Source organism: Ranitomeya imitator, chromosome 2, assembly GCF_032444005.1.
Source record: "Ranitomeya imitator isolate aRanImi1 chromosome 2, aRanImi1.pri, whole genome shotgun sequence".
NCBI lineage: Eukaryota > Metazoa > Chordata > Amphibia > Anura > Dendrobatidae > Ranitomeya > Ranitomeya imitator.
In genome coordinates, this window is record NC_091283.1 from 534,780,561 (window position 1) to 534,805,988 (window position 25,428).

The 25,428-nt window shown below is 45.5% G+C and overlaps 1 protein-coding gene across 1 annotated transcript; it reads left to right on the plus strand.

The window, feature by feature from the left end:
- The first annotated feature begins 447 nt into the window (after positions 1–447).
- On the plus strand, positions 448–17,667 carry RUNDC1 (RUN domain containing 1). The gene is made up of 5 exons (XM_069751877.1): positions 448–884; positions 9,219–9,377; positions 10,959–11,157; positions 12,466–12,549; positions 13,228–17,667. Exons 1-5 carry the CDS (start codon positions 498–500, stop codon positions 14,085–14,087), a joined length of 1,689 nt encoding a protein of 562 aa, XP_069607978.1. The 5' UTR covers positions 448–497; the 3' UTR covers positions 14,088–17,667.
- The last annotated feature ends 7,761 nt before the right edge of the window (positions 17,668–25,428 follow it).

The window sequence follows — 25,428 nt, forward strand, 5'->3', positions numbered from 1 at the left end:
GTTCCCAATCATTTCAATGTAATCCGCAAAACTTGTACAAATGTTGCGATTTTTTTCCGCGAAAAAAAACAAATCGCGGAAAAAAAAGCAACATGTTCATTAATTCTGCGGAATCGCTGATTTCCCGCACACTGTAAAAAATCTACCATAGGTATAGACTAATATGACTAAATAAATCTACCATAGGCAAAATCTACCATAGGCAAAATCTACCATAGGTATAGACTAATATGACTAAAAAAATCTACCATAGGTAAAATCTACCATAGGCATAGGTATAGACAAATGACACCTAGGGTTTTAGTAGTTTCCCTCCATGGCCCATACACAGCCAGGCATCGACGGCACCACAGAACCAGCGCGGTCCCTTTAATTGTCAGGAACAGGAAGGTTCTTCCGCGTCACTTCTCCATGGCAACAGACATCTGTCAGCGGGCGAGGCTGACGTCAGCATTCTACGATGGCGGCCTAGCTCCAGCTGGGACAGACACATCGCCATGTCCGCCGACGAGCTGTCCGTGTCCGATGGGGAGCTGTTCGCGGGGGAGCGCTGGGCTCCGGTGGGGGCGGTGGCGGAGGAGGCTGACGGGCCGCCGGCTGCGGTGAAGGCAGGGGCTGTGGAAGCCCCGGGCCGCCTGCGCTCCGGCTCCGTGTCCCAGGAGCTGGGGGAGAAGCTGCGGCGGCTGGAGGAGGAGCAGGAGCTGCTGAACTCGTCCCTGCTCGCCCTCACCTCGCACTTCGCCCAGGTGCAGTTCCGACTGAAGCAGATCGTGCGGGCGGAGGGCGGCGAGAAGGAGCGGCTGCTGGCGGAGCTGGAGGACTTCGCCTTCAAGGGCTGCCCGTATGTGCAGGGGGGCCGCGGGGCTCCGGGCCTGGACGAGTCGGTGAGTGCGTGTAATGCCGGGTTCCCGGGAGGGCCCATGTAGTGTGTCCGGTGCTACTAGGGCAGAACCGCCTAGATGGACCCCTGGTGCCTTACATAGGGTGCTGGGAGCTGATGGCCCCGGGTGTGCGGACCACCCTGCCAACTGCATGCGATCACCCCAATAATGAGTTATCACTAGTGATGAGTGAGTGTACTCGTTGCCCGGGTTTTCCCGATTACGCTCATGTGACCTCCGAGTATTTGTTAGTGTTCGGAGATTTAGTTTTTGTTGACGCAGCTGAATGATTTACAGCTGATAGACAGCATAAGTACATGTGGGGGTTCCCTAGCAACCAGACAACCCCCACATGTACTCAGGCTGGCTAGTAGCTGTAAATCATTCAGCTGAGGCAATGAAAACTAAATCTCTGAACACTAAATATTCGGAGGACCCCCTGAGCGTGCTCGGGAAAACCCGAACAACGAGTACATTCGCTCATCACTAGTTCTAACTATTATCCTGTATGGCAGCAGTACAGAGCCGTCACTGGTGATGGCCGCCTGCCGAGGTCAGTGTAAAGGAAGACTCGCCTCTGTAGTTTGTCACTTCTGGTTTCCATTGCATCAGTTCTACAAACAGAAGCCGAGGGGCTCATTGATTATTATGGGGTCCACTGTAGAAGTAAAAGGTTCTGAACTGAGAACTTTTTACTTTGTTCTAAAGACAAACACCAGACGGAGCCCGGAAGGTTCCACTGGCGGCTCTGATCTCATTTGTATGTGTGATGCCATGGAAAATAGAACAGACTGTCCGAGCGGATGTGTGAACGGAGACTGGCTGTGAAGGACACGTCAGAGAATTGCCTGAATAGCAATGACCAGACATTGTTCTATAGAGAAATCATTTATTGCAGCTTTCTGATGAGTTCTGGACTTCTCCGCTCCATTACATCTAGGTGACCGTTAATTGGCTATTTACGTAATCCAGGTGTACGACACTGATTACAGGTAAATGACATTAGTGAAGTAGGAGATGTGGAGCTCTCATCCTGTGCATGTATCAGCCGGGGATTATAGGAGAAGTGGAGCTCTGATCCTGTGCATGTATCAGCCGGGGATTATAGGAGATGTGGAGCTCTGATCCTGTGCATGTATCAGCCGGGGATTATAGGAGATGTGGAGCTCTGATCCTGTGCATGTATCAGCCGGGGATTATAGGAGAAGTGGAGCTCTCATCCTGTGCATGTATCAGCCGGGGATTATAGGAGATGTGGAGCTCTCATCCTGTGCATGTATCAGCCGGGGATTATAGGAGAAGTGGAGCTCTGATCCTGTGCATGTATCAGCCGGGGATTATAGGAGATGTGGAGCTCTGATCCTGTGCATGTATCAGCCGGGGATTATAGGAGAAGTGGAGCTCTGATCCTGTGCATGTATCAGCCGGGGATTATAGGAGATGTGGAGCTCTGATCCTGTGCATGTATCAGCTAGGGATTATAGGAGAAGTGGAGCTCTGATCCTGTGCATGTATCAGCTAGAGATTATAGGAGATGTGGAGCTCTCATCCTGTGCATGTATCAGCCGGGGATTATAGGAGATGTGGAGCTCTCATCCTGTGCATGTATCAGCCGGGGATTATAGGAGATGTGGAGCTCTCATCCTGTGCATGTATCAGCCGGGGATTATAGGAGAAGTGGAGCTCTGATCCTGTGCATGTATCAGCCGGGGATTATAGGAGATGTGGAGCTCTGATCCTGTGCATGTATCAGCCGGGGATTATAGGAGATGTGGAGCTCTGATCCTGTGCATGTATCAGCCGGGGATTATAGGAGAAGTGGAGCTCTGATCCTGTGCATGTATCAGCCGGGGATTATAGGAGATGTGGAGCTCTGATCCTGTGCATGTATCAGCTAGGGATTATAGGAGAAGTGGAGCTCTGATCCTGTGCATGTATCAGCTAGAGATTATAGGAGATGTGGAGCTCTGATCCTGTGCATGTATCAGCCGGGGATTATAGGAGATGTGGAGCTCTCATCCTGTGCATGTATCAGCCGGGGATTATAGGAGAAGTGGAGCTCTCATCCTGTGCATGTATCAGCTAGGGATTATAGGAGATGTGGAGCTCTGATCCTGTGCATGTATCAGCCGGGGATTATAGGAGATGTGGAGCTCTCATCCTGTTCATGTGTCAGCCGGGGATTATAGGAGATGTGGAGCTCTCATCCTGTGCATGTGTCAGCCGGGGATTATAGGAGATGTGGAGCTCTCATCCTGTGCATGTATCAGCCGGAGAATATAGGAGATGTGGAGCTCTGATCCTGTACATGTGTCAGCCGGGGATTATAGGAGATGTGGAGCTCTCATCCTGTGCATGTATCAGCCGGAGAATATAGGAGATGTGGAGCTCTGATCCTGTACATGTGTCAGCCGGGGATTATAGGAGATGTGGAGCTCTCATCCTGTGCATGTATCAGCCGGGGAATATAGGAGATGTGGAGCTCTGATCCTGTACATGTATCAGCCGGGGATTATAGGAGATGTGGAGCTCTGATCCTGTGCATCTATCAGCCGGGGATTATAGGAGATGTGGAGCTCTGATCCTGTGCATGTATCAGCCGGGGATTATAGGAGATGTGGAGCTCTGATCCTGTGCATGTATCAGCCGGGGATTATAGGAGATGTGGAGCTCTCATCCTGTGCATGTATCAGCCGGGGATTATAGGAGATGTGGAGCTCTCATCCTGTGCATGTATCAGCCGGGGATTATAGGAGATGTGGAGCTCTCATCCTGTGCATGTATCAGCCGGGGATTATAGGAGATGTGGAGCTCTCATCCTGTGCATGTATCAGCCGGGGATTATAGGAGATGTGGAGCTCTCATCCTGTGCATGTATCAGCCGGGGATTATAGGAGATGTGGAGCTCTCATCCTGTGCATGTATCAGCCGGGGATTATAGGAGATGTGGAGCTCTGATCCTGTGCATGTATCAGCCGGGGATTATAGGAGATGTGGAGCTCTCATCCTGTGCATGTATCAGCCGGGGATTATAGGAGATGTGGAGCTCTCATCCTGTGCATGTATCAGCCGGGGATTATAGGAGATGTGGAGCTCTCATCCTGTGCATGTATCAGCCGGGGATTATAGGAGATGTGGAGCTCTCATCCTGTGCATGTATCAGCCGGGGATTATAGGAGATGTGGAGCTCTCATCCTGTGCATGTATCAGCCGGGGATTATAGGAGATGTGGAGCTCTGATCCTGTGCATGTATCAGCCGGGGATTATAGGAGATGTGGAGCTCTCATCCTGTGCATGTATCAGCCGGGGATTATAGGAGAAGTGGAGCTCTCATCCTGTGCATGTATCAGCTAGGGATTATAGGAGATGTGGAGCTCTGATCCTGTGCATGTATCAGCCGGGGATTATAGGAGATGTGGAGCTCTCATCCTGTTCATGTGTCAGCCGGGGATTATAGGAGATGTGGAGCTCTCATCCTGTGCATGTGTCAGCCGGGGATTATAGGAGATGTGGAGCTCTCATCCTGTGCATGTATCAGCCGGAGAATATAGGAGATGTGGAGCTCTGATCCTGTACATGTGTCAGCCGGGGATTATAGGAGATGTGGAGCTCTCATCCTGTGCATGTATCAGCCGGAGAATATAGGAGATGTGGAGCTCTGATCCTGTACATGTGTCAGCCGGGGATTATAGGAGATGTGGAGCTCTCATCCTGTGCATGTATCAGCCGGGGAATATAGGAGATGTGGAGCTCTGATCCTGTACATGTATCAGCCGGGGATTATAGGAGATGTGGAGCTCTGATCCTGTGCATCTATCAGCCGGGGATTATAGGAGATGTGGAGCTCTGATCCTGTGCATGTATCAGCCGGGGATTATAGGAGATGTGGAGCTCTGATCCTGTGCATGTATCAGCCGGGGATTATAGGAGATGTGGAGCTCTCATCCTGTGCATGTATCAGCCGGGGATTATAGGAGATGTGGAGCTCTCATCCTGTGCATGTATCAGCCGGGGATTATAGGAGATGTGGAGCTCTCATCCTGTGCATGTATCAGCCGGGGATTATAGGAGATGTGGAGCTCTCATCCTGTGCATGTATCAGCCGGGGATTATAGGAGATGTGGAGCTCTCATCCTGTGCATGTATCAGCCGGGGATTATAGGAGATGTGGAGCTCTCATCCTGTGCATGTATCAGCCGGGGATTATAGGAGATGTGGAGCTCTCATCCTGTGCATGTATCAGCCGGGGATTATAGGAGATGTGGAGCTCTCATCCTGTGCATGTATCAGCCGGGGATTATAGGAGATGTGGAGCTCTGATCCTGTGCATGTATCAGCCGGGGATTATAGGAGATGTTGAGCTCTCATCCTGTGCATGTATCAGCCGGGGATTATAGATGTGCAGCTGTCATTCTGTGCATGTATCAGCCGGGGAATATAGGAGATGTGGAGCTCTGATCCTGTACATGTGTCAGCCGGGGATTATAGGAGAAGTGCAGCTGTCATTCTGTGCATCTATGGCTCCCGTCACACGTTCAGTATTTGGTCAGTATTTTACATCAGTATTTGTAAGCCAAAACCAGGAGTGGGTGATAAATACAGAAGTGGTGCATATGTTTCTATTATACTTTTCCTCTAATTGTTCCACTCCTGGTTTTGGCTTACAAATACTGATGTAAAAGACTGACCAAATACTAAAAGTGTGACCGCAGCCTATCAGCTGGAGATTATAGGAGATGTGGAGTTTTTAGTCTTGGATTATAGGAGATGATGGCCATTCACCTTGTACATGTATGAACCTGGGATTATATGGGATATGGGGCTCTCGTCATGTGCCTGAATTAGGCTGCGATTACAGAAGATGTGGGGCATTATTTGAGTTGTAGAGCTTTTAACATAGAATTCAAGATGTGGATCTTTTTGGCTGTATGACTCAAGCTGGGATTATTGGAGATCTCATCCTTATCCACATCTCAGGCTTGCTCTATACAACGCTTTGTGCAATTGGATTATTCCTCTCTGCAGTTTGGGATAATCTGTGTGCACGTAATTTACTTCCATGTTACTTGAAGATATCACTGGGTAAGGCCACGTTCACATGTACAGTATTTGGTCAGTATTTTACCTCAGTATTTGTAAGCCAAAACCAGGAGTGAGCAAAAAAATAAACAACAAACTGGTGACGTGTTTCTTTTAGACTTTTCCTCTCCTGGTTTTGGCTTACAAATACTGAGGTAAAATACTGACTAACAGTTGAATGTGGCCTAAAACTCTGTTATCTGCAAGCGCTTAATAGTTTAAAGGAATCGTTCGCTCCTAATCCTTGCATTATAGTATCTGATTCCCAATTTGCCATACGTCCGCATGGTTAGCGCTTATACATTATATATGTTGTATCTGGAGGATCAGGGTGGCTGCACACGTAAAATGGACCATTTGGCCGACAGCCGTTTCCTCGCCTCGATGATAACATGCAAGCTTTGTTGAGCATGCGTGTTTATTTCAGCTAGAGGGGCTGGTGCCAGACTCCTGTGTTATTGGCCATGTGGAAATCCAGAATACCAAATCCCTCTAAAAACAGGAGGAGAGTAATTGATCAGACCGAGTCTGCTAGAGTTCCTTTTGGTGCTGTAGTTCAGAGGTGGGGTGCTGGGTGGAGGATCCCCCTTTATAATGTCCGCATGCTGTAACTGGGCATCTGACAACCCCCTTAATGTGTAGTGTTTGGGACATCGGTGGACAGACCTCTGGGCAGGACGTTCTCTCATCACTAGTGCCGGTGAATGCTCCGGCCATGCATCTCTCATCAATAACGAAAGCTGCACCTAGAAGTGGAATTTGTGTGCATGTAATCTCATACTTCCGTGTAACAGTACAATAGTGGAATACTACAGCCAGTCGCCATTGTGGGTGCTGCCAAATGAAAGGGCGTCCATAAATAGCACCTATCCTGTAATGGTTGCCCTACCTCCTGCGCAGCCAGTTTTGTGGTGAGGCTGATCCCATTTGTGCCCCGCACTCATTCATCGTCTGTCAATGGAGATTATAGCTGAGCGCCGTGCTGGACCATCTTTGTCACTGCCATAGACAATGCTCTATAGAGTCCCCAGTCTGACAAACTGAAGACCCCGATACTGATCCCAGTCCCTTCTCTGGACGGACAGGGTTATTCCCCTCTTCATAGATGGATAGGGCTTGTAAAAACAATTACTCGTGCAATTTGCTGCATATTAAAACTTGCAGCCGTTCCTGAGATTTTAACACTTTTTTTTTTTATTTTCCTTTACAACTTCTTGCCTACTAGACCGATCACCGCTCTTGTATTGCTTGTCAGAAATGCACTAAAGCTGGCTGAAATTAGGCGGTCAGTAGTCCTGGCTACCTTAAACAGTGCTTACAAGCTCAATAAAAAAAGAGCTTGTAATCACTGTGCATGTTCTGCTGAATAGCAGTGGTGGTCGGTATCCAAGAAAATGAGTTGTAAACAAAATAAAATTGATAATATCTCAAGAACGGCTGCAAATTTCAATAAGCAGTAAATTGCACAATGACATCCTAGTAGAAAGTAGTATCGAAATATTCCCTAAGGAAGTGTTTGGGTTTTCGAGCATGGGCAGGGTAAATGCGAGGTCAGCCATGTGCTGAGATATCAGAATGACTGGCTCCCAGCAATGCCTAATGACATTATGCAAATACCACGCCCGGCTCTGCTACCATCATGTCAAACCTGTTCTGCTTCTACTTCTGACCATTAATGGAAACTGTCCTCTTTCTTTTCTTTTTCATGCTTTCCCCGCACAGGATCTGGTGAGTGTCATGTATCAGTCTGTTGTGTCAATCACGTATCAATGCATAACGCCGTCTCCTTTCTGAGCCGTCGTTAGATTGTTATTTTCAATAACATCTCTGCACAAAGACTTGGCGCATGTTCACATATGGCAATGCTCCCCAACTCCGGTCCTCAAGAGCCACAACAGGTCATGTTTTTGCAGGATTTCTTTAGTACAGCATAGGCAATAATTCCACCATCTGGGCCATACTAAGGGAATCCTGAAAACATGACCCGTTGGTGGCTCTTGAGGACCGGAGTTGGAGAACACTGACATGAGGCGTGTATTATGGCTCGTGCTGTGGATTCAAAATTAACAGCACGACAATCTATACAGCTGCTTTTCACAGCAGATCTGTCTTTGTGAGGGTAACATCAACAGAAAATCCCCATGTCCCACATGCCTGTTATGTTGTAGTTGTGCTGTAGATCCACATCAAAACGTGTAGTGGAAAATTTGGGATCTTGAAACTTACGGTAGGTTTTTGATTTTAAGTTTGTGTCGATCTTCCACCCACCAAAACCATCTTTTCCTCTCTACGCAAACTTTACAGTATGGTTCCCTCATCTCTAGTTGTGATCCACCTTTTCCTATATAGACATACTCTACTAGAACTTATAGGATCTAGGAGGGAGGATTTTATACTCCATGCAAAACAGCAATTATCGGAGTTTATGGTGTCTTTTTTAAGGATGACAAAGGACATAAGTCAAAGAGGCACACATCTGTAGAGGTCTCTTTCAGCGTTTTTGGCCCTCATCAGCGCAGAGATGGTTGAGAACCTAATTTGTACGTCTTTTTCCCCAGGGAGTCTTGCCATGCTTATAGGTCTCCCTACACAAGCAGAAACAATACCTCTCCCCTAAGACCCACTTCAACGGCCTCTCACATTGCCAACCAGGATCCTGCTTAGCGACAAGAACCACAAAATAGTTGCAGATGAGTCTCTTTTGGATGGAGTAGACATGGGGAATCAAACATTGACTTTTAGGGTAGCTATTTCCCATTGGTGGCACTGTCATTAACTAGTCTATAAGACTCACTATACCAGCTGATGGTCTCCACAAGGAGAAACATTAACCCCAAATATTCCTGCACATTGTAGATATTCACAGTAGAGTTGATTAGAGTTGGCATGAATGTTATCACATGTCCCTCGGCATTGGCTATGACAGTGGTCTGTGGTGGCTTCCTCTGAGTAGGTAGCCTGGTGCAAAGTCATCGTTGCAGCATGATACACGTGACGCCAGGCAGGCTAATCGAAAGAAGACATGCCGGTAGGTAAGAGGCAGTACTTCCGCTCCCATACAGCGGCTGTAAACCACCGTCATTGGCCGATGGAATGGGGCTTGCGATTCCATCACATGTCCATATCCATGGCTTATATATGTTGCTTTCATTCGGGTGGATGGGCAAGATCGGCATAAATTTGTCCTAGAGCCTACTGTATTGCCATGTTGCAGCCATTTGATACAAAGATCCTTCTCCTTCATGTTTATCCTGCAGAGTGATTGGGAGAAGAGGGAACGTATTGAGGCGCAGAGGAAGAAGCAGCGAGAACTGATCGTGCAGCTCAAGACACAGCTCGATGATCTGGAGACATTTGCATACCAAGAGGGGAATTATGACTCCCTACCCCAATCTATGGTCATGGAGAGACAGCGGGTAAGTGGCTCTGCAGATCTGACATGATCTATAAATTAGTGCAATACTTGTATGTAAAATGGTAAAGAGAATTTCAACATCTTGTAGAGAGGTCGCCATACACCCCACATTCACACCGCAAAAGTCCATAATTAATGTATAGTGATCTAATGATGATTCTTAGTTATCTGCATTATGCGGTGCTGACCAGTGAGTATTGTGTCCACATCTACCAGCTATTTAGCCAAAGATATCGCACATCCCCCCGATTCTTCATTAGGTCTAGCCTCTTGATAGACATTCTGGCATGGACAGTAGATGCAAGGACTCTATTGTACCCACCAGTACAGTATGCATATTGCACGTTAATCTGTTATTCCGATCATGGCAAGTTAATAACTCACAGATCACTGGGGATCCTGCGACTAGGGACCTGAAGCACTACGTTTAAATGGCACGTTGACCATGCATGGGTGCCAGCACAACACTTATTGTCAGCTGCAGTTCTTGGTGGTCTTCGCTCCATCAAAATGTGGCACTGCAGCAGTGAGATGGGAATACCCCATAGCCAAGGGGTAATGAAGACGCCATCCTTGCATGACAATACGCTTGGTGTAGTCTCCCCCACTCTCTTACTTGGATGCATACCATGTATTCCCTTGATTTTCTTTTGATTTCCAGAATGGAAAGGTTGTAGTCTGTGATAAATTGTAGGTGTTTTTTTTTTCCTTGACTATTCAATATGTACAGCTTTATTGTATACTGCAGTTTGACTCCCTACCTATTTTACATTGTATACTTGTATTAAAGGAGTTGTATCAAATTTGGAAGTGAATTCCTATCCAGATGATAACGGATAACTTCCCAATCAATGGGGCTACCACTAATATCTGAAGAGCCCCCTGTCAATGGAGTGGTGGCCAGTCGTATGCACCTCTGTTCCATTCATTCTTAATGGAAATGCAGAAGACTAGCTGAACGGTATCCTCTGCTATCTCCGGCAGTCCCCTTAAGAATGAATGAAGCGTCAGTGCACATGATCGACCACCGCTCCCTTCACATGGGGCTCTCCCATAGATAGAGGATAATATCAAATTTGGTATAACCCCTTTTAACTTGCAGTCACCATATGTGAAATTGGTCATTTATGTGGGCAGGTCCACAGACAATCCATTGGATCTGCAGCTGTTTATGTGCAGCTTTTTTATTGGATGCGATCAATCATCGATGGAAGATCGGTGGGTGTCCGGCGCCCCCACCTGTTATCACCACCAGTGGCAGACAGATGTAAACACATTATGAAGCGGTACACTGCACTGCACTGGTTAGTGGCTGCTGCAAATCAAGTCCTTTTAAAAAGAATACTAGCTGATCTGCAGTATCCAGCAGCAGCCCCCAAACCGTGTACGGAGCTGCAATGTTCTGCTTTGTATGCTGTTTACATCTGGCTGTTGCAGGAGATGATTATAGCTGACTGGTAGGGTGTACCGATTTCCCACCGATCTTAAATTAATCCTACAGATAGGTCATCAATAGCATAGTATAAAGAGTTTATTTGGTACAGCCATACGTTGTAAGCTATAAATCGTCCTCCTCTTGCAGGTGATCATCGATGAGTTAATAAAGAAACTGGATGTCAATATAAATGAAGATATCGGCTGCTTGTCCCCTGAAGAACTGCGCCAGAGAGTGGACGCTGCCATTGCTCAGATTGTCAATCCAGCGCGGGTAAAAGAACAGCTAGTGGACCAACTGAAGACCCAGATCCGAGACCTCGAGATGTTCATACAATTCATTCAAGGTCAGAACTGGTGGGGCTGTGGCCAAAATTGGGATAAATGCTGCAATTCTCAGTGTGACTGGTTAGGATTGTGAAGGGTTGTGCGTTTTATTTATTTTTAATTCCAATGGTTTCCTGCACATAAAGACTGACCCCTGCGGTTCCGGTGATGTCTCTGTTGCTTCCTCCGGTCTGCGGCTGCGGTGGCGAGGTCAATGTTTTCAATAGTAGAAACTCACATATAAGAGGGATTCGCCTGCCTCATCAAAAATACATATGTTTTTGTTCTATTTTAAAATTATATAATCTGAACGTATAGAAGTTTGCACCATATTTCTCAGCAGGCAGAGATACGGTGCCCACTCCTATGTGGCATGCCAACAGTGCAATGTGACGGATGTGCTGTGCTCTGCCATCTTTGTCTCCATCCCCTCTAGACTATTGTGTATAGGGGGTGTCGAGAGCAGAGGCGGGTCATGGCCGTGTAAGGTCAGAGAGCTCCATGGATTTGATGTGTGGCTGGGTGGAACTTTGTTATATACGGCACAAGGCTGTCCCTATTTATTTCTGAGATGGTTTGTTATCTTTGTGTGACTCACGATTGAGATATCTGAGGCCAAGTAAAGATATGAACAGAAAACTGGCAAATAATTATCTGATCATGGTGTTATCAACGGGTAATAAGGACCGAGTTCTGAAACGCTTTGTCTGTCTCCACTGAGCACTGAATACTTGGCCTGCACAATTACGCCCCCATACACAATAGACTGACATCACCCGAGCCTGTCGATATTGCCGGGGTCCACCAACTTTAGTCTGATGTGTATGGGGGGCCTCACGACTCTCCCAAGACAAATGGAAAGAAAACAAACAAACTTGCTGAAATTCCAACAGCCGGCCCTTTTGTTCTCCCTGGAGATAAATCTCTGTCCGCAGATCTCTCATAGTGACCAAGAGAGCGTTCCTGTGAGTGGGAGAGATGGCCGTCAGCCAAACTAACAACGTCTAATGTACATGGGGCCTTTACTTTCTCCATGTGGACCGAGTGGGCGACCTACTTCTGGTGTGACGCCACAGTTCTGCTGTGTGTTGCCTTTCTTTCTAACAAGGGAGGGAATGATACTGCAGCAGCATCCCCCTCCTCCCTATCAGCTTCCCTAGAAACTATCTAGCAGAATGGGTTCCCTGGGATAGAAAATTTTGTGTGTAGAAAAAAAAAATGGGAATATGATATACTTGGGTATTTGTAATGGTTTCCTGGTCATCACTGATAACTACCTTAACAGCTCTTGATTATATTAAATTAAATCCTTTTCTTTTTTTTAATAGATGAGTGTGGCAGCCCATCTGAGAATCTATTCGGAGGAGCGACAGGATACACCTCAAGTTCTGGCCCAAATGCACGGCCCAATGGTGAGCATGCTGCACTGGCAGACCTGCCGGTATAACAAACACTGGTTCCCTTACTACAGCCATGTATGTTTCACCATGAGATGTAACCAGGATGACTAGTCCAAGAGGCATAGACTGACCTGCGGTGCGTGTTTTAAATTCGCAGCATGTCAATTTCTCTTGCGGGTACGCTGAGTTTTATTTACAGTTTTTTTTTCCCCATAAAATTGCATTAGATGCAGAAATGCATTAAATTGTATGTAATGCGCCTATGACGATCAACAGAAGATTAGCGCAGCGTCCCCAGTTCTGCCCATTTCTGCAGATCTGCTTTTATACTGGTGTGACACCACCAAAAGTCACACAACTTTTTGCACAACTCCACATGGCACAAACATTTAGCGACTTTTTACCCCAGTTTTCTTGCAAAGCACTTGAATGAATTTCCCATGTAGGGTATGTCCCCACAAATATTAATAGTCACAGCATTGTGGCTGAGTTTCTACAAGATCTCCTCCAAATATCGCAGCGAGAACCTGCAGCATAATCTGGCGCTGCGGATTCAATCAGTCTATTTATGCCGCAGGTTTTTCCTTTTGCACAGTAGGGAGGCTGTATCTTTTTACTTCTTGCCTGTGAAACTTGAGATGTTGACAGAAATGTTGTGCTGACTCTTAGAAATGTCTTGTGTTTTATCAGTGAATCCAGAGCAGGCCAAGCAAATTCGAGAGACTGGACTCCATCTGTTACGGCGGGCCCTGGCCATGTTGCAGATCTTTGCAGCCAGTCAGTTTGGCTGCAGTGCAGGTCATATCCCCCCAAACCTCTGGAATCAAGATGAAAGCAACAGAGACTTCACCCCATTAATCAAGAAGTTGGAAACGTCCGTGGAGAAGGTGAAGCAGCTGGCACTGCGCCAACAACCTCACGATCACGTCATTAGCTATGCCACTATGCAGGAGATTGGAGGAAAAGACGAGTTGACGGTGGCCGTCAGGAAAGAGCTGGCCAGTGCTATAAGGGACCTCATGTCACATGGTCTATATACTACATCTCAAGGAATGAGTTTGGTTTTGGCACCCATTGCCTGCCTGATCCCGGTCTTCACCGCCTCACCTCCTTCCATGCACCCCTGGGAACTATTTGTCAAGTACTACCAGGAGAAGAATGGAAAGGCATTTGTAGACTCTCCTGCTCGCAAGCTCTCGCAATCCTTTTCCCTCCCTGTCTCAGGAAGTCATAAGGTGACCCCAAAGCAGAGTCTCCTCTCTGCCATCCACTCCGTGTTAACAGAACATGACCCATTTAAGCGCGGTGCGGACTCTGAGTTCAAGGCGCTGATCTGCGTGGCACTAAACGAGCAGCGCCTTGTATCGTGGCTCAACCTCATCTGTAAGTCGGGCGTGTTGATACAGTCTCATTACCAACCCTGGAGTTACATGGCCAGTAGCGGCTTTGAGAGTGCCCTGAATGTTCTCAGCCGTCTCAGCACCCTAAAGTTTAACCTTCCTGTAGACCTCGCTGTTCGGCAGCTCAAGAACATAAAAGATGCTTTTTGATGCTACCTAGAGAATGGGAGTCCCATGTGTTCATCTTGCTGTTATCATTTCAGGTGTCTGTACAGGGCTGGGCTTTGTACCCCATTCTCTTCTGTATCTGCCAATGGCAGACTAGGTCCGTGTGGTTCTAAAGTTTTGAGGAGGATACCAAGCACAATTACTAATCTTCCATTATCCAGTGAGGTCTTTTATTATGTTACAAAAATTGAAAATTTATTTTATGATGTTTATATGTATTTTAAATATAGTGTATATCGTATGTAACTAGTGGAAAAGCTACTCCCATCACTGAGGGACTGCAATTACTCTGACACTACTGCCATTATAGACCTGAGGGTATAACTGTATAGCTCTACTTCAAGAAACATATATACAGTAGAGCTATACAGGAAACGAATATTTCACTGTATTAGTACGCTGTGATCCAAAGGAAGACTGGCGCTTAAAGTGAATATTACCGTACTTGAAAGACACTGTTCTTTTTTTTTTTTTTTTTTTTTTTTTAATCGGAGAATGGCATTATCCGCAGCTCCCTACTATGTATAATTTACATAGCGGCACATCTGATGTCTTACATTGAGACTGCTATTCAGAACAGCTGCCGGTGGGATCCGCTGGGATCAGAGGGACAGTTGTGTGATGGCTATCATATTGGCCCTCTAAGGATGCCGGACGCCTAAAATGGCACCTGAATGCAGCATATAACGCTCGTTGTTCATCCCTTCGACCATATGCATATTTTATGTGATTGTCACAGTCGCTTGAAACTTCTGTCATGGGGAAAAAATAGGGTTGACGTACAGCGATGATGTCATGGTGGGGCTGAAGACTAAAGGACTGATTTTGGTAATCAGAGTATTTTTAATGAATCGTTAAAGATGGCTTCACAATTGCCAATGTTCTAAAATAATCCAGTTGGGCACCAAAGATGTCTAGCCAAAGTTTAAGGATCCCGAAGTCTGGGTTCGTTAGCTCTGGACATACTTATGAGGCGAGCTTGGTGTGAAGGTTCTGTTCAGATACTCGTTCTGGTCTCTGATCTGTAATGTCGGGTGTATTATCTGTAGCATTTATGTATGGTGGTGTGTGATCCTGGATGTGTTGCAGAGCTTCTGTGTTCTACAGCAGCCGGACCTTTAGCCGGGAACTCTAAAATATTCTATTTTTATAGCACATTGAACTGGAATGGTCCAAAGGATAATCCTCAGTTAAGAACATAAAGGCAAGGGCTACACGGAGATGTGTCACAGTGCGATGTCGCACTTACCGATTGCCTACGGTGTTGCATTGTGACTTATAACACAGTCGTAAATTATCCAGACGTGTTCTGTTTTCTGTCCGTGGTTGCAAGTTGCGCACGATTCGCAGTGGAAGACAAATGCGTCTGCAACTTGCATCATTCTCTTCTGCGATCTGTCAGTTTTTGGGTGGGTTTTTTTTTTCCTTGTTTTTTTTTTTTGGAGCACTAAAATACACGCAACATGTTACATTACAGCAATTCTCAAACAAGTCATGTATCTCCAGACTAAATGGGTTTTCCCACTAAGGACGGTTACAGCATAATGCAGTGATATACCTTAAAGGGATTGCTAATAGGACAACCCTTTCTTAACTGTTATATTCCCAAATGTAAACTATAAATGCCCTGTACCCCTCTACCGCAGCGGCACTCGGTCTCCCAAGACTCATGTGACATGGTTAGGCCGTGTGGGCGCTGCAGCCACTCGGCAGCCATTAACGTGGTGCACTTCTACTATTCCCTTTTGGATGGTTGATGTGAATTTGAAGGAACTGAGGGCACATTGGCTCATTAGTGGCCCTTAAAGGGACACTGTCACCTGAATTTGGAGGGAACAATCTTCAGCCATGGAGGCGGGGTTTTGATTCACCCTTTCCTTACCCGCTGGCTGCATGCTGGCTGCAATATTGGATTGAAGTTCATTCTCTGTCCTCCATAGTACACGCCTGCGCAAGGCAAGATTGCACCTTGTGCAGGCGTGTACTACGGAGGACAAAGAATGAACTTCAATCCAATATTGCAGCCAGCATGCAGCCAGCGGGTAAAGAAAGGGTGAATCAAACACCCGAAAACTCCGCCTCCATGGCCGAAGATTGTTCCCTCCAAATTCAGGTGACAGTGTCCCTTTAACAATGGCTCGTATGGCCTAACAATGTCATACGAACCTCCGCATCACTGGAACAGGAGATGAGCATAAGGTTTCTTTATTTTATTTTATATTTAAGAAGTGTCTGTCGTAATGGCGGACAACCCTTGTAACCTTCTGCAGGCAGCTACACCATAGCCCTATCTACTGCACAGGGGAAATGTCCAAGGAACTTCCTGGACATTCACTGGATCGGCGGGGGGCGCAGAGGTCATAATGATGAGGCATAGTGTAGATTACAAGATGGAAATGCCCCAGTTACGTATATATTCCCTGTTTCCACAAAATCTACTAAGCAGATAATGCACAATTTACAACCCTTCATGTTCATACACATTTCCTTTCATTCTGAAGATCAGGTGTGTCCTTTGTGATTCCTGATTAGGAAACTTTTCTAAACAAGTCTGTGTACCATGGAGAGGCAGCGTACTGTATTGCACACAGAAAGTACATACTGTAGCTTCAAATACTCAAGTTGTTGTCAAACAAACTCTGGAGAAATTAACCTTAATTATATTCTGGGTGCACCATGCAGCCTCTGTTTGTTCATGAATCCTTAATAATTCTATATACAAAGGGGACAACTAACAACTTTACTATAAATGTGATTTTCCATATTTACGGTGCGTTTTAGATGATATGTATGAATATGATTTGGAGAGAAATAATGTGTATAACGTGTAATTAGTAGTTACTGTGGGATAAAGCACTTTAATGCTTTCATGTCATTAATCATGTATACCTGGCATACAGTGGGGGAAATAAGTATTTAATCCCTTGCTGATTTTGTAAGTTTGCCCACTGACAAAGACATGATCTTGTCCCTGACATCCTTTGAAAGCTCTTTGGTCTTGCCTATGTTGTAGAGGTTAGAATCTGACTGATTGAGTCTGTGGACAGGACTCTTTTATAAATGTGACTAAGTAAGACAGCTGTCTTTAATGAAGATAACGAGTACATTAGGAGTGTCTAACTGGTCTGTAGGAGCCAGAACTCTTAATGGTTGGTAGGGGATCAAATACTTATTTCTCAATACAGAATGCAAATAAATATAATTTATACAATGTGATTTTCTGGATTTTATTTTTAATATTCTATCTCTCAATGTTAAAAATAACCTACCCTTAAAATTATAGACTGTTCATGTATTTGGCAGTGGGCAAACTTACAAAATCAGCAAGGGATCAAATACTTATTTCCCCCACTGTCGGTATATTGCTGTATGACTGTGGACCTTCAAGACTTCAATGTATAAAGGTGCGCATTAAAAGCCTTTATTCTCTGCCGCCAATGTCATCTACATGGAATCTGTCTTTGTCACGGATTTTGTTCCTTTGTATACAATGCTTATGTGTGTAAATCTGGTGAAAATATATCTTCTCATGGAAATAAAATGCTGCTAGTTTTCATATCAAGTCATGGAAGGTGTATTCCTACCATAAAGTAAGAGGACAAATAGAAATATCATGAGATTGGGATAAACTGTGTTAGACTAAAATTACATGTTGACGTAGTGGTGCAACACAGTATAAGGAGTCTCGCCAAGATCCCAAAATGTTGCTGACTGGCAATCAGCTCCTCGCTGAAGGGCATCTGCTATCCCGTAATGCAAGTTTTGGCAAATCCAGAAAAACAAGAGATGATGATTTCTGTGACCATAAAGTCTAATGGGGCGGAGGTTCAGCATGTGGACCACCGCCCCTTTAATTCTGTATGGTACTGGTGAAAATAAGTGTACATAACTCGCCTATCTCTGTCCCATAGAGAGAGAATTGAGAAAAGGGTCTTATGCCACTTATGCAAGTACAAAGTAGACAGGTTTATGTCATAGCTTGGTGGGTCAGCACACAAACACAGCAATACCAAACATTTCTGTATATATTTTATTTCTTGCAAACCACAATGCTGAGTATACATGGACAGCCCCAGAATAAGCGCATGAGCAAAACAGGCTGTGTATACAGACAGATCCAGAATGAGCAGAGGAGAACAGGCTCTGTATACACAGACAGCCCCAGAATGAGCGCATGAGCAAAACAGGCTGTGTATACACAGGCCCAGAATGAGCAGAACAGGCTGTGTATACACAGACAGGCCCAGAATGAGCGCATGAGCAGGACAGGCTCTATATACACAGGCCCAGAATGAGCAGAACAGGCTGTGTATACACAGACAGGCCCAGAATGAGCGCATGAGCAGAACAGGCTCTGTACACACAGGCCCAGAATGAGTGCATGAGCAGAACAGGCTCTGTATACACAGACAGTCCCAGAATGAGCACATGAGCAGGACAGGCTCTGTATTCACAGACAGGCCCAGAATGAGCACATAAGAGAACAGGCTCTGTATACACAGACAATCCCAGAATGAGTGCATGAGCAGAACAGGCTTTGTATATACAGACAGGCCCAGTATGAGTTCATGAGCAGAACAGGCTGTGTAAACACAGGCTGCCGCGAAGGACGAACATGTTCCTCATCAGAGACAGACTGTTTGTGCTCTAGGGCAGGACTTAAGGCAGAATCTTATCTTCCTGCTCTAGGCCAGAGAAACAAAGGGGAGACCTGCCCACAGGCCGCCCCGAAGCAGAGTCTGTCTCTATGATGAGGAACATGTTTGTGCTTCGGGGTGACCTGTGGGGTCTTCCCTTGGTTTATCTGACCTAGAGCAGGAAGATAAGACTCTGCCTGCAGTCCTGCCCCAGAGCATGAACAGAAAACATCTGACACTGATTACACAAGAACCACAAGACGGATTTCTTCACTCCAGGTATCATTTTATTCACTGTAACAGCGGAAACATGACACTGCCTGTAGTTTACTTATCCAAATCCTGCTGACAGGTTTGCTTTGAAAGGATATTTTCATAATCTTTAGCAGGAGCACACCATTCACCAGTTTCTGGGCTTGCAGTGGGGTCGGACACCCCTATTTGATTTACCAGTCAGTGGCACTCCTTGCTGACTCAAACTGCACTCTCTGAGGTTAATGTGAAAACCACCTTTGCCTCTTCAGCATTAGATGAGCACAGAAGCACTAAAAGGTGTTTTCACCCAAAGTTGATTTTAATCGACGTATTAATCAGCAGATCTTTGAATAATAATAATTTCCACAATTGGATGTGTTTAACCCCTTACTGCCTTCGGACGAAATAGTACGTTCGATGGCAGCATCCCTCGTTTTGATGTGGCCTCCGGCGGTGAGCCCGCATCAAATCCGGGACACGTCAGCTGTTTTGAACAGCTGACATGTGTCCTCAATTGGCGCGGGTGGAATTAACTAGTTAAATGCCATTGTCAAACTCTGACAGCGGCATTTAACGCGCACTTCCGGCCATCGGGCCGGAAATATGCACAACGCTGACCCCCATCATGTGACTGGGGGTCATCGGTTCATCAGCATAACAACCAGAGGTCTCCTTGAGACCTCTATGGTTGTTGATGCCAGATTGCTATGAGTGCCACCCTGTGGTCGGCGCCCATAGCAACGCTGTCATTCTACTACATAGGGGCGAGATGAACATCGCCTGTATGTAGCAGAAGCGATCAAGTTATGGCAGCTTCTAGCATCCCATCGAGGCTATTGAAGCATGCCAACAGTAAAAAAAAATGTTTTTAAAAATACACTTCTCAAAAAAATAAAGGGAACATGTAAACAACAGAATATAACTCCAAGTAAATCAAACTTCTGTGAAATCAAACTGTCCACATAGGAAGCAACGTTGTTTGACAATCAATTTCACATGCTGATGTGCAAATGAAATAGACAACAGATGGAAATTATTGGCAATTATGAAGACACGCTCAATAAAGGAGTGGTTCTGCAGGTGGGGACCACAGACCACATCTCAGTACCAATGCTTTCTGGCTGATGTTTTGGCCTCTTTTGAATGTTGGTTGTGCTTTCACACTCGTGGTAGCATGAGACGGACTCTACAACCCACACAAGTGGCTCAGGTAGTGCAGCTCAGCCAGGATGGCACATCAATGTGAGCTGTGGCAAGAAGGTTTGCTGTGTCCTGTCAGAGTAGTGTCCAGAGGCTGGAGGCGCTATCAGGAGACAGGCCCGTACACCAGATGTGGAGGGGGCCGTAGGAGGGCAACAACCCAGCAGCAGGACCGCTACCTCAGCCTTTGTTCAAGGAGGAACAGGAGCACTACCAGAGCCCTGCAAAATGACCTCCAGCAGGCCATAAATGTGCATGTGTCTGCACAAACGGTTAGAAACTGACTCCATCAGGATGTCATGAGCCTGACGTCTACAGATGGGGGTTGTGCTCACCGCCCAACACCGTGCAGGACGCTTGGTATTTGCCACAAAACACCAGGATTGGCAAATTCGCCACTGGCGCCCTGTGCTCTTCACAGATGAAAGCAGGTTCACATTGAGCACATATGACAGAGTCTGGAGACGCTGTAGAGAGCGATGTGTTGCCTGCAACATCCTTCAGCATGACGGGTTTGGCAGTGGGTCAGTAATAGTGTGGGGTGGCATTTCTTTGGAGGGTCGCACAGCCCTCCATGTGCTCACCAGAGGTAGCCTGACTGCCATTAGATACCGAGATGAGATCCTCAGACCCCTTGTGAGACCATATGCTGGTGCGGTTGGCCCTGGGTTCCTCCTAATGCAGGACAATGCCAGACCTCATGTGGCTGGAGTGTGTCAGCAGTTCCTGCAAGATGAAGGCATTGAAGCTATAGACTGGCCCGCCCGTTCCCCAGACCTGAATCCGATTGGACACATCTGGGACATCATGTCTCGCACCATCCACCAATGTCACGTTGCACCACAGACTGTCCAGGAGTTGGCGGATGCTTTAGTCCAGGTCTGGGAGGAGATCCCTCTGGAGATCATCTGCCGCCTCATCAGGAGCATGCCAAGGCGTAAGGAGATCATACAGGCACGTGGAGGCCACACACACTACTGAGCATCATTTCCTTGTCTTGAGGCATTTCCACTGACGTTGGATCAGCCTGTAACTTAATTTTCCACTTTGATTTTGAGCATCATTTCAACTCCAGACCTCCGTGGGATATTAGTTGTGATTTACATTGATCATTTTTAGGTTATATTGTTCTCAACACATTCCACTATGTAATGAATATAGATTTACAACTGGAATATTTAATTCAGTGATATCTGAGATGTGGGATTTTAGTGTTCCCTTTAATTTTGAGCAGTGTATATAAAGGTTCAAATCACCCCTCTTTTTCCCCATTAAAAATAAAACAATAAAGAAACAAAACCTACACATATTTGATACCGCCGCGTTCAGAATAGCCTGATCTATCAATAAAAAAAGGATTAGCCTGATCGCTAAACGGCGTAGCGAAAATAAAACTCAAAACGCCAGAATTACATTTTTTTTGGTCGCCGCGACATTGCATTAAAATGCAATAACGGGCGATCAAAAGATCGTATATCTGCACCAAAATGGTATCAATAAAGACGTCAGCGCCACACGCAAAAAACAAGCCTTCACACAGCCCCTGATCACGAAAATTGGAGACGCTACAGGTATTGGAAAATTGCGCATTTTTTTTTCTTTTTAAGCAAAGTTTGGAATTTTTTTTCACCACTTAGATAAAAAAAGAACCTAGACGTGTTTGGTGTCTATGAACTCATAATGACCTGGAGAATCATAATGGCAGGTCAGTTTTCGCATTTAGTGAACCTAGCAAAAAAGCCAAACAAAAAACAAGTGTGGCATTGCACTTTTTTTCCTGTTTTCTAGTACACAACATGGTAAAACCAATGGTGTCATTCAAAAGTACAACTCGTCTCAGAAAAAATAAGCCCTCACATGGCCATATTGACGGAAAAATAAAAAAGTTATGGCTCTGGGAAGGAGGAGAGCAAAAAACGAAAACGCAAAACAAAAAAAAGCTCCGGGGGTTAAATAAAATGTTCCTGTGCTGAGATAATCTTATAAATGTGCCCCTGCAGTATACTGTGTAATGGCTGTGTCTGACCGTGCAGGGACATGGTCTTATCATATCACAGGGCAGGGGGGAAAATATACAGACAATACAGTAGGGGATCTCAGCTGATTCTTTGTGAGGTAAAACATTGCTTAAAAAGAGGCAGTATATAGTTTTACCTCACCAAGAATTCGCTGTGATTCCATACTGTAATGTCTGTATACTCTTGTGTGTCCTCGCCTGCCCAGGCGCTGTGATATGATCAGACCATGTTCCTGTACGGTGAGACACAGCCATTACACAGTGCACAGCAGGGGAACATTTATTTATAAGATTATCTCAGCACAGGGACATTTATTTTAAGCACATCTAATTGTGGAAATTATTATTATTCAAAGATTAATTAAAATGTTTATTAAAATGAAATTTAATCGTGGGAAAACTCTTTTCAGTTGGCCAGATCGGGAGCTATCGGTATGCTCCACCAATCTCTGCCAGCTTCAGAACAGCACTTACAAGCTCTTTCCAATAGAGATTGTAGCACTGAGCATGTTTGGCCACCAATTCCATACTACAGAGGTAGCTGGTAACCTAGGCAATGAGCAGTAAAGAAAATTAAAAATCCTTCCGTTTTTGAATAATACTTCTTTGCGAGTCCATAGGCCCTATGAATGACAGCCATGTCAGGAGACTACATGCAGTGTGGGATCGGCATCAGTGGAAGATTGTGATGGACAAGACAGGAGAGAACCAGAGACCCCACACAGCCGATCTGTGCAGCTTTGTTCTAGGTGTTCTCACCTAGGGGGGTTTCCATCTGAGCTTAGTGGTGCCTGTTTGCTGAATACATCCTTCTGTCACACCACTATACATTAGTATCCCTTCTTTCTGTTAAAATAATAATTTTATTTACATAGCGCCACCATATTCCGCAGCACTCTACAATTAAGTGGGGACATGTGCTGACAATAAAGACATCACAAAGTAACACAGAATTCAGCAGTTACAAAGGAGTGAGGGCCCAGCTCACAATCTGCAAGGAAATAAGGGGAACATAGCAAATAAAAACTGCTTGTCATGTATGCAGGGCCGGTGTTATGGCAGGGCAAACTAGGCATTTCCCTAGGGCCCTCAGTCCCCCAGCCAGTGGCATGCAGCTAATAGCGGCAGATCATGCGGCTGCTTTGGGGCCTGTGAGTCAGGGAGGCCCAGTGCCAGCACCAGCTCAGGGCCCTCCACCACACATTCAACTGATACAGATGAAAGCAAAGATGGAGGAAGGAGCCTCAGGTGACACTCCTCCCAACATTCCCCCAATGAGTCTGGCCCAACGGGTGCCACATGCTGTGCCCGTCAGTGGAGCTTCCGAGGAGACGAGCTGCAGAGACCGAAGCAGCGGGGGAACGGGGAGAGGCGAGTATTGTATTATTATTTTTTAATCAGTGAGTACATTGTGGCCATAATACTGCAGGACTATGGGGTGTATATTAAACTATAAGGGGTTGCATTATTCAATATGGGGCTGCATTATTCAATATGGGGCTGCATTATACTATATGGGGCTGCATTATAATCTATTAGGGACTATGGGGTGTGCATTATATTATATGGGGACTGTACTATACGCTATCGAGGGCTATGGGATGTGCATTATACTATGTGTACTATATGGGGCTGTATTATACTCTATCGAGGGCTATGGGATGTGCATTATACTATGTGTACTATATGGGGCTGTATTATACTCTATCGAGGGCTATGGGATGTGCATTATACTATGTGTACTATATGGGGCTGTATTATACTCTATCGAGGGCTATGGGATGTGCATTATACTATGTGTACTATATGGGGCTGTATTATACTCTATCGAGGGCTATGGGATGTGCATTATACTATGTGTACTATATGGGGCTGTATTATACTCTATCGAGGGCTATGGGATGTGCATTATACTATGTGTACTATATGGGGCTGTATTATACTCTATCGAGGGCTATGGGATATGCATTATATTATATGGGGACTGTACTATACGCTATCGAGGGCTATGGGATGTGCATTATACTATGTGTACTATATGGGGCTGTATTATACTCTATCGAGGGCTATGGGATGTGCATTATACTATGTGTACTATATGGGGCTGTATTATACTCTATCGAGGGCTATGGGATGTGCATTATACTATGTGCACTATATGGGGCTGTATTATACTCTATCGAGGGCTATGGGATGTGCATTATACTATGTGTACTATATGGGGCTGTATTATACTCTATCGAGGGCTATGGGATGTGCATTATATTATATGGGGACTGTACTATACGCTATCGAGGGCTATGGGATGTGCATTATACTATGTGTACTATATCGGGCTGTATTATACTCTATCGAGGGCTACGGGATGTGCATTATACTATGTGTACTATATGGGGCTGTATTATACTCTATCGAGGGCTATGGGATGTGCATTATACTATGTGTACTATATGGGGCTGTATTATACTCTATTAGGGACTATGGGGTGTGCATTATATGGGGACTGTACTATACGCTATCGAGGGCTATGGGATGTGCATTATACTATGTGTACTCTATACGGGAGTGCATTATATTCTATTGAGACTATGGGATGTATTATACTGTATGGAAGACTATGGTGATTGCATTATACTATATGAGGGCCTATGGGGAGTGCATTATACTGTATGGAGGACTATAACAAAAAGAGATGGTAATCGTCCGCTCATCTTGTAGGGTGTAGAGGTAATGCAGCCTTGAACAGATAAGACAAAGGAATATAAGTGATGATCCAGTGAAAGAAGGCTTCAATGCTTTTAATTAGTCACTTAAAGGGACACTGTCACCTGAATTTGGAGGGAACAATCTTCAGCCATGGAGGCGGGGTTTTTGATTCACCCTTTCCTTACCCGCTGGCTGCAATATTGGATTGAAGTTCATTCTCTGTCCTCCGTAGTACATGCCTGCACAAAGCAATCTTGCCTTGTGCAGGCGTGTACTATGGAGGACAGAGAATGAACTTCAATCCAATATTGCAGCCAGCATGCAGCCAGCAAGTAAGGAAAGGGTGAATCAAAAACCCCAAAACCCCGCCTCCATGGCTGAAGATTGTTCCCTCCAAATTCAGGTGACAGTGTCCCTTTAAATAGAAAGCTCCACACAACATTGTGGCAAAGGTGCAGTTTAAAAATTAGAACCTGTGTATTTCGACATAAGTTTTGTTCATAGTCAG